Here is a 10,723-nt window from a genome sequence, read left to right on the forward strand (position 1 = left end):
ACACTTTCAGTTTTGAGATGATGTATGCTGGCATAGCCTGCTTCCTGCTGTGCTGTGTAATTATAGCCTCAACGTTATCAGATGGGTAGGACAGCTGCCGCACATGACAACTGTCTGTTCCCTCCCCCCACCGGGTGCATTTGTTTGCATGTAATACACAAAAGAACATGTTTGGCCAGTCTGTTGAAGATAGTGGTATGGGTATTTATGTTTATATAAAATAGTGAAATTAAGCTTAAGGTTTTATTAGTTTGTCTCTGTGCTACATCCACACTGTTAACCAGATAAACTAAAATAGGAAAAATTTGCTATTAGTGAGACACTTTCTTTTGTTTTGTTGCAGTGTTGCTTTCCTACTTACCTTAATCGGAAAACTCAGTCTAAAGTGGTGGAAAGTAGCTACGTACCTAGGCTGTTCTTGTAGGTATTTACACAATGACTACAACACAGAGTTTACTGTAACTGTTTTAAGACAATGAATAGCCTCCATGTATATATATACTTCCTCTTCCGCCTTAGTCTATATTATTATCTATTTACACAGCCTTTGCAACAGCAGCAACAATAAAGGCAGATAAAGACCTTAACTCTGGTAACGACAACAGTAATGGAGCGTTGTGAGTACTTCAGTTCACATAAACCATTAAATCAGCTTTCTTTTGTTGGGTCAATGTTCTCTCTAGCACAGGGGTGTCAAACTCATTTTAGTTCAGGGGCCACATACAGCCCAATTTGATCTCAAGGGGGCCGGACCTGTAACACAATAGCTTATTACCTGGTAAATAACGACAACTCCAAATGTTTCCCTTTGCTTTAGTGCAAAAAAGTACAGCTACATGTAAATGAACAACCGTTAATTTTATAATGCAAGTGCAATTCCTTATTTTATTGAAAATTTTCAGCTAATATCTTTTTTTGCAAATCCATCCCACGGGCCAGACTGTACCCTCTGGCAGGCCTGCTTTGGCCCCCTGGGCCTTATGTTTGACACCCTGGCTCTAGCATAACACTAATTGGCATAATAGTCTAACCTTTGCAGTGATTACATTTGTAAGTCATATGCAACCATAGGTCCTTCTCATATGAGGGTGGATAACAGAGTAAAAGGAACGTCTGAAAGAAAACTGCAGAAAAGACCCCATAATAAATCTAGATGTAATGACGAATATGTAGTTTAATGTCTATGAACTCAACGTGAAAACCTTGAACATCCTATGTGCTATGAATTGTCCAACTTAAGTGCCTCCGATAAAAACTGGGTAAAGGTTTAAAGAGTCTTAGTGTTTGCACTGGTGGATTCAGTAAATGTGTATCTCTGTAAATTATTGGAGACAGTTCATTAAGTTAGGGGTGTTTTTTTTATTTTATTTATTTTTTTTAAGCAGTATCACATATCACGCAGGACAATTAATAACAACAGAATCAGGAATGACATCAGAATATGTTGAGACCTTTTAACTTCCGATTTGTACTCTACGAAGAGGCCCATATATGTATTTATATTTATTTGTGTGTGTGTGTGTTGCATGTGCTGGTAAGCAAATTTTACAAGTGATTTTCTTTTTTTTTTTTTTAAATTTAATTATTTATTTGATATCTTTATTGAATGAGTTGAATCCAATGGGAGGGGATATGCATATGTACATTTACTTATCCTAAACTGAATGTGATGTATATGCCTGTAGCAAAACAAAACGTTATTACACACAATATAATCATTATTAAAGTAAATCATTGTGATATTCCACCAATTAGTGGGTTTACAACGTAAATGATTAACATTTTTGTGGCCACTATTCTGATGCTAAAATTAACTTTAGTCTAAATTTGTTTCGTTTTTTTTTGCTCATGTGTTCCTGGTGTTTTTCGGGCCCAGACAGATCAACTTGTGACTGGTAATCTGAGTCGTCATACTTCATCAGCAGCATCAGTGGTGTATGTATTGCAGTATGTTAATGTTTCTTAGTCTGTGGATTCGTTTCGATGGAACTTGCTGCAATCAAGGCATACCATGAACCAATTCTGCACCAATGAACACTGGAAAACACAGAGCTCCAAAGCATCCGCCTTTCAGGGAGAAGGAGAACAGTCTGAGGTGGAAATGTAAAGAAAAAAATTAGGTGGTACTAAAAATACATTTCCGCTCAAATCAAGAATATAGAAACAAAGAGAAACATGGGAAACTAGAAGACCACATGCAGTCTGTGGCCTCTGTGGTTCACCAGTGGAAACAGGCTTCCCTCCTTCAGCTGCCTGAGAGGCTTTACGAGGATCAGGTGACACAGATTGTTTTTGCCCAGGCGGGAGGCTTCCCGTCGTAGGTGACAGCACCCCTCCTCTGTTGGAGCTCCTCTTCACCACATGCGGGAAGTCCACAAAATGGCTCAGGATCAGAATATGGTTTCTCCAGAACTTCGAGAACTCTGGTGATCTGAGGCAAAATAAGATAAGATAATATAAGATAAGATATTCACAAGGACTTCACTTGCATGAAACAGAATTTGAATCCCATTAAACTTTATATCCAAAAAAAAAAAAAAACACTGCTTGTCCACTCTACTGAACTGAAATCTATAAAAGCAGCCGCATGTCAAACAGCAAAACATAGTTTAATTATTATTCTGTGTGCTTACGCAAGGTTTGTCCACCTAGAGGCAGATTCAGTTTACTGGAAATGACTCATGTCTGTTCCCTCATTCCAGGAAATAATGCTGTCCCAAGCACTGATGCAGGCATGTGTAAGGTGCAAGCCTGAAATTATCCAAGGTATCACTCCCTGTCTTTACTATTGGCTGTGTGTATTTCGTTTTCAGGTTTCTGATACAGTAATTGAAGTCAAATATGTAGACTTGATGTCCACATGGAGGTTTACACATGGAATAATAAACACTTAAGTGACACAAGTATTCTGACCTCAGAGAAGTCTCCTTTTTCCGCAGCCAGAATAGCATTCTGGGCAATGTAGTTGCGTAGGACCAATCTGGGGTTGGTGCTGTTCATCACTCTGATCCTCTCACTTTTAATCAGAGACAAGTCACTTGTGCCATCCAACTCCTGTGCTAAACGCCTCCTAAACAAGAAGAAAAAAAATACTACATTTTTATTCAAGATGTGTGGTAGTACCTGGTCATGCAGTCATTCTGATGATTCTCCGAGAAACCGATCATGTGAGAAACCCTGATCTGATTAAGTATTTCACACAGTGAGTCTGTGAACTGCAGATGTGTATTATATTAACTGAGAAAGTGGAAGTGCAAATGCTTTTGTAGCAGTATGAAATGTTAAGCAGCAATCTGGGAACCAGTGCTGTTATCTGACAATTTATCATGCACATCCCTAATCTGATACTGTATGAGTTTAACTTAATGCGGGGTGTTTTTCTGTGGACGTCCCCACAAACAACGTATTTCTAGTAACAGAAAAATATATTTTTATTGTAATACTTTCACCAGTAAGCTCAGTCACATTTTGTGCATTTTTACAGTTGGAAATAGTGACTGAATAGACATTTATTTATTTATTTAAATGAAATGCCTAGATATCACCACGTTATAGGTGGATATCCTAAGAGATATAGTTTTTTTTCTCTTTTAGGACGGATGCAACAAATATGCAGATTTACATATTTCTGTCCTATTTCTGTGACGCATATCAATCTCTCCTTTTAACTCTGTTTTGGTCTCCACCAACAATACAGATACTATGTTAAGTTCACCAACTGGAAACGAGGTAAAGAAGAACAGTAGCGGCGAACAAAAACAATGCACTTCTCATCATTATCTCATCACATTACTGTAAAGCAAAAATCCAGGCATCAATCGCAAACATACAACAGGAGGCGCACAGCGGTCGAAGCGGTCGAATTCAACCGTCCGGCCTTCACGCAGCCGCAGAAGACCTCTACTGTCATTTCAAATTTACCGCCTCGAATGATTGGAAAGACGTCCAACCTTCAGCTGTCTGTAACTACAAAAGATAAATATGTGGCTAATATCATTGTATTCCGTCAACTGTCTAACTTGCTGGGTGTTAACTTTTCATTCATCGCAAAACGTAAAGACGCTCCTTTATAATGTTGTATTAAATAAACTAGCGGGTAGCTGTTTGTTTGTGTGACTGTATGCAAGTAAGAACCTACAGTGTGCACAAATATCTGTGTATTAGTAAGTTACAAAAGTGTGCACATTGTTCATATTTGTGTCATGAGCAAATATAAGCTGTATTGGTATAAATATAATTTTCCTGTTCATAGCAGATGACTTCCAAACAAAAAAAACATAGGGCCGTGGGATAGGAGGAGGAGATCAGGCGTTTGGCCTCTGAGGCAGGAAACAGACCAGCACCTCGGCAGAAGACGTGGCATGATCTATATCTGAAGGTAAACCTGGACAGAGTGATATGTGTATCATATTAAATGTAAAGCTATGACATATTTAAAGGGAACACCTTATTCGCTGTCAAACATAGAGATTGAAAAATGCCCTATGCAGATGAGGGGACAGATGTCACTGTTTGGAGGTGCATAGATCTGTAAATGTGGTTTTCATGTAAAGAACGTATCTGAAGTCTCTTATGACGTGCTGGTGTTGAATTCTGTTGTATTACAATTTTTTTTTATCTTGTCCGTGAACCTCTAGCCTTCCACTTCGCTCCCTGTCTCAGTGCATCCAGGAACCTCATGTACAGTGGAACAGCAGCCAGGGCCTTCACCTGGTGAGACGCTACAGCCAGGACTCTACCTGCAGGTTCACCACCACCACCACCACCAAAGGATGTCTCCTCAGCTAGTGGTGAACCTTGGCATCAGTAAGTAATGAGGATTTACTTGTGCTGATATTTACATTATTATTATTAGAATTATTATTAATATAACTCTGGTTTCCTCCCACCTCTAAAGACATGCTCGTTAGGCTGATTGGTGACTCTAAATTAACCTCTGTGTGAGTGTGAGTGTGAGTGTGAATGGTTGTGTGTCTCTGCGTTAGCCCTGTGATAGACTAGTGACCTGTCCAGGTTGTACCCCACCTCTCGCTCGATGCCAGCTGGGATAGACTCCAGCAACCCCCACGACCCTAGTGCAAGATTAAGTGATGCAGAAGATGAGATGAGATGAGATTATTAATATACTCAACTATAAAAAATATACAAAGCCCCAGTTAAGGTCATTTTTTTCTTTTTGTCAGTTTACAAAGCCACAGTTTAGTGGCTCTCATGGTGCCATGTTAAAACCAAACTTAAGTTTGGCTGGGAAGCATTCACTCATGTAAAGTAAAGAGAATGATACATAGATAGACTTTGATTTAATAAATACACTGGTACACTGTTATCGTTTTCATGTAGCAGTAACTATAGTGGGGCTTTCATGCATTCATTCCATGTTTAATGTATTTGGTTTTATTGACTGCTGTGCCAATAATGATAGATTCATTCATTCATTACCATCTATGTTTATCCTATAATGTGAACTGTGCCCTTATTCCCTCAGACCTCTGATGTATCCAGCCCCATCACAAGCCCCACAAAAAGAAAAGTGTCACCACCTGGACGCAGACTGTTTCTCCTGTCTCTCTTCCTCCTTCTCCTGTTCCTGTATCAAGCTTCTTCCATTCTGCCTCCACTGCTACAGCTGTAAGAACATATTCTACTACACAGGAGCTGCTCTTGAGTAGATTGTTATCATATCTCTGTATTTAACTTACCGTGTTTTATTTTATTTTATTTTTATTAAGTGTTATCTGCCACCTCCTCCTGTGTCTCCCCAGGAACCCCCTCTGCTCCTCTCACCTTGCCATTGCCTAAAAATGTGGGGATCGCACCTGTTTCAGCCCACAAAGCTGCTGAAGACCATACATTTCAGCAGCCCTGTGGAAAGACCAGCGTCTTTTCAAAGACCTGAAACTGTGGTATGATCCACTAGAGCCATCCCTCATATACCATCACGTCCTCACTCCTGCGCGCTTTTTACACCATGACTTCTCTCATGGAAAAAACATGGTGTGACATTCTTTGTCAATATGTATGTAATGTAAATAGTTTTAAAAGAAAAAAGTCTTAATCTGCTGCTGTTCTATTTTGTTTTTTAACTTTAACACACGTGTTTGTGAGTGTGTGTGTGAAATTTGTAATAAATTTGTTACATTTCAGTGACTGTCTTCAAACTCACTCATAGAAAACGATAATATTGTTGCAGTACTTCATTCAGAAATATAAAAATTGACTATAAAAGTAAATTTAGATACATGTGATAACACTTGGTAGTAGTCTGTGTTAAAGGCCTGATGTTCCAATGGTGGAATCGAACCAGCGACCTTTGGGTCAAGAGCCTCCTATGCTTTTCTGCAGTTAAGTGTCATGTTTGGTTAGATTTCTCAAATTAATAGACCAGAATATGTGTGATTTTACTTGTGATGGACAGTAGAGACACTAATAACTGCAGGCTCCTTCCATTTTTTCAAAATTTCCTCTCTTTTCCTTCTTTTTCCTTCTTTTCCCTTCTTCCCCCTTCTTCCCCCTCTTCCTTCTTCTTCCCCCGCCTATCCAGACTATTGTTCCCCAGCTTCGGCGGAGTCGGTAGAGCATCAGACTTTTAATCTGAGGGTCCAGGGTTCAAGTCCCTGTTCAGGCGAACAACCTTTTACATGGGACTTTGTTTCAATGCAAAGGCTGTTTCTCAGTATGGGCTGTGATCTTGTGAACTTCTGAGAAGTCATCTGTCGCTTTCAAAGTGTGTGTCGTGCAACTAGATATGTTTCAAGTCGGCTAGTCTACCAAGTCCAAACTCTTCTTCCAAAGCATCCAACCCCCCAACAGCCCTGAATATGTATTAACTGTACTCTTGCATGTGTGTGCATACTTGGCCAATAAGGTTGATTCAGTCTTTTAGTTTCAGTCTATTGAGTAAATATTAGAGTCGAACTCGAATCACATGACATTCCGACTTATCGCTTTACATAAACGTGCCACTTTTCAAGAAGGTTTTCCTACCTGTACCGGCTAATCCAGCGCATCCAATCATCGTGCTGCTTTTCCCTGAGCTCATCTTCATCTGTTTCCAGGAGCTCCTTTAGCCGGCCCATTAGCTCCAGCTGCTGGGCCACACCTGGACTTTCTGCCACCATCCCAAACATGGCTGAGTTGGTTTGTGCCATGGACAGAATCATCGCCAGTTCTCTAAAAACAGAGAAGATGCCTTCAAATCCGGCTCTAGCCCTGCCATGCTGGTCCATGTGTGCCTATTACTGTCCTCCACAATAATCATGCCTAACAAAAACATACATTTAACTTACATATTATCTTGGTAAGATTGCCTCCCATAATGCTAGCATTTAAAAAGAAGAACATGTTAGATGAGATTTGAAACCAGTGGAGTGATCAGCAGGGGTTAGGGTTTGGTTATTTGAGGGTATATGGTGGAGAAGCTACAGGTTTTTTATCCATGTTAGTTAATCGGCAGCTCTATGAAAAACCATCACCACCATATACCCCCTCACCGGTCCTCCATTGTTGGCTTGTTAGCCACCTTTAGCTCCTGAATAGAGGCACACTGCTCTAGGATGAGGTCCACCACTGACCCCACAGTGGACCTCTCACCATCACCCTGCTCTGGCCAGGGGACACGACTCAGCAGGCGGAAGGTGTTGGTGAAATCTGCACCTGGGAATGCATGAGAACACACAGTACCACAATAACACTGTAGGAAGAAGAAGTCATATGTCCACATTTGCCGCAATTTTAGGAGACTTTTCTTTCTTTTTTTTTACCTGTGTTGTGCATGAGTCTCAGCAGGTCTGAGATGAGCTCACTGTCCCCCGCCTCTTCCTTTCTCACAAGACCCAGCTTGTTCCTCATGCCACGCAGGTAGAAGGCCTCGTATGCGGGCATGAATTCATCCAGGATAGCTCCTGCCTCCGCTTGGCTGAGCTCGGAGCCCAGCGCCTCAGCCAGGCGAGCCAGGTTCCAGCGGCACGCGGAAGGCTGGGCTTGGTACGAATAGCGCCTTCTTTTGTCTGAAGCATTGCTGACATAATCTGGATCAAATCTGACATAGAGCGGAATTTATTCCATGTATTTGCATACATGAAGTATAGAGTATATATATATAGAGAGAGTTGAAAATAACCTAATTAGTGGAACTGTGGCATTCCTCTAACTGAGTAATCTAAAAGGCAAATGAAGACAAGTAAGACTTGCACTTTCAGCAGCCTACCTGTCCATGAAACCAAAAGGGCCATAGTCCAGAGTAAGACCCAGGATGCTCATGTTGTCTGTGTTCAGAACGCCATGGCAAAAGCCAACACACTGCCACTGAGCCACTAGCTTAGCAGTGCGAATCGCCACCTGTGGATGCACAAGGCAAAATGGATGATCGAAACGCTTAAACACCAGCACTGAGTGAACCAACAGCTCTCACCTCTCTGAAGAAAGCCACGTTCCGATCTCTCCGGTCGCTCTGAGCCTGCTGAATGTGAGGAAAAAAAGTCTCGATGACATAGTCCAGCAACTGAGCGCGTATATCATGCCGCCCTGCACTGGGACCCTGCAGGCCTGAGAAATCATCTCTCTCCAGAAAGATCTCAAAAGATCCAAACCTTTTTTTAATGGAACAAAAACACAGAAACAAAAGACTTAACAGAACATCCATATATATATATATATTTTCAATTTGGCAACATGTATTTTTACATCTGAAAACCTGATGAAGGAAGGTGCGAGGCGCAGGACGACCGAGCACTGCTCGGGAACGCGGCTGCCGCTGTTGAAGGGATCTCTGCTGACGTAGAGGTCAGAGGTGACGAGGGATGCCGCGCGGGTGCTGGGTATCCCTAGGGCAGCCATGGCCTCGCTGCACAGGAACTCTCTGACGCTGGAGCGAAGCACCTTCCTTCCATCGCCATCTCTGAAAAAGTCATCAGGCAAAATGAATGCAGTTGTAAAATGATCAGCCACAACATTATGACCAGCGGGAGACGTTAACGACATTAACCATCTTGTGACAATCCGATGTTCTGCTAGGAAACTTTTGGACCTGGCATTCATGTGGATGTTACTTAGACATGTGCCACCCACCTAGACCAGACCAGGCACACTCACTCCATAGCAGTGACAGCAGCAGCCATCCCCAGCAGGATGCAGCGTGACACAGGCACACACACAAAAACCATCTCAGAAAATGCAAATTATAGCACAAGGTGTTGACCTGGCCTCCAAATTCACTAGATCCCAAACTGATCAAGTGTATGTGGAATGATCCACAGAGGCCCCTCCAATCAAATCCATAGGACCCAAAGACCCCACTAACAAGCTGCCAGGCCCCACAGGACACCCTCAGAAGGTCCATGTCCATTCTCTGATGAGTCACAACTGTTTTGGCCTACACAATATTAGGAGGGTGGTCATAACGTATATTTCCATTTATAGTCCTTTATAGACTTGATATGTACAACATTTACATGCTCGCTCTCCACTAATGGTAACACTGTAGGACTGCATATTGTGCATCCTGCAATTTGTTTTGCTCAACTTTGCCAGTTCCTTAGCCCATGATCAAATGTACAATTCGTTACACCTGCCGAGGTTGTGCGTGTTACTGTGAAATGAAGTGCGATTGTTCTGAATGAGTCAACATCATGAAATCATACTATGCGCTCAAGTCAGGTGGAGAGGCCGCATGGTTTCTACCTCACAGCTCACACAGCTGTTGAGCAACGAGAGACACGTTTGATGCGAGCCAAGCGGTTAAGCTCTTAAGCTCTGGGTTAATGCATGCACATTCCTCTGGAGAGAAAGACTTCAGGAGGATTTACTGTGTCACCTGCTGAAATTGCCTCACATTACTTGGCGAGAGAATGCCTTGCTGCAGAAATGGATAAAAAAAAAAAAAAAAAAAAAAAAAAAAAAAAAAAAACAAACACTTTAGACCATAACCTGTTGGATGATTAAAATGTGCATGAATGACAACAACGAAGGACTGTCGCCTCAAACGAGTGGGAAGTTACCTCGAGTAAGGTGTGACACCCGCGCCTTTAACCTGAATCTCCCAGCGCCCATGGGTGCCACATTCCACCTCCCCCAGGTACATCACGGCTCCGTCGCCCAGCTGACCCGCATACAGCCCGAACTGGTGTCCGCTGTAGCAGTGCGCTGCGGGCTCGGAGCCCGGCAGCAGCCTGGAGCCGCTCAGATACTCCGCAGCCAGGGGGTCCTTCAACACATCCTGCGCGCTCAGTCCGAGCAGAGACAGCGAAGACCCGGACAGGGCCACCAAGCTGGGGCGGACCAGGGGCTGGAGACACTGAATCCTTGAGAAACACGCCCCGAGCACGGTTCGGGACCCGGGCTGCTCGGAGTCATCCACCGGCAGCTTTCTCAGCGCGACGTTGTTGAGAGGTAAGCGCTCCAGAGCCGAGGACACGCACTGAGAGGACTCCATGGAGCCCGGCAGCAGCTTAATAATAATAATGCGAGCCGGTCAGTCATAACCCCCAACCAGTAATCTGGACTGGACTGTGTGGCACTGAAGCAGAGTGTACAACAGCATCAACAATTACCAGATGTGGAGGATAACTTAGATGTAACATTTTAAACGTGTGAACACAAAAATATATGGCATCACAATAATCCACAAAAACAACCATACAAAATCATCTAAGAAAGCCCAGCACATGGCAGCCCCCACTGCTTTGATGTGGCAGCAGGAATGGAATAAGGGGAATACATGTAGGCA

At 42.6% G+C, this 10,723-nt stretch overlaps 1 protein-coding gene and 1 long non-coding RNA gene across 2 annotated transcripts; one reads left to right on the top strand and one right to left on the bottom strand.

The window, feature by feature from the left end:
• Positions 1-1,344: 1,344 nt before the first annotated feature.
• Positions 1,345-10,555, bottom strand: selenoo2 (selenoprotein O2). The gene is made up of 9 exons (XM_047575535.1): positions 9,996-10,555; positions 8,693-8,896; positions 8,411-8,588; positions 8,207-8,337; positions 7,761-8,038; positions 7,491-7,653; positions 6,985-7,170; positions 2,914-3,070; positions 1,345-2,431 (listed from the first exon to the last, which is right to left on the bottom strand). The coding sequence occupies exons 1-9, from the start codon at positions 10,427-10,429 to the stop codon at positions 2,264-2,266; spliced, it is 1,899 nt and encodes a 632-aa protein (XP_047431491.1). The 5' UTR covers positions 10,430-10,555; the 3' UTR covers positions 1,345-2,263.
• On the top strand, positions 4,234-5,906 carry LOC125000144. The gene is made up of 4 exons (XR_007111276.1): positions 4,234-4,378; positions 4,638-4,806; positions 5,486-5,628; positions 5,763-5,906. It is a non-coding gene; the product is annotated as an uncharacterized LOC125000144 (long non-coding RNA).
• Positions 10,556-10,723: the final 168 nt, after the last annotated feature.

The sequence above is a fragment of the Mugil cephalus genome, chromosome 22 (genome assembly GCF_022458985.1).
Source record: "Mugil cephalus isolate CIBA_MC_2020 chromosome 22, CIBA_Mcephalus_1.1, whole genome shotgun sequence".
NCBI classification, from domain to species: Eukaryota; Metazoa; Chordata; class Actinopteri; order Mugiliformes; family Mugilidae; genus Mugil; species Mugil cephalus.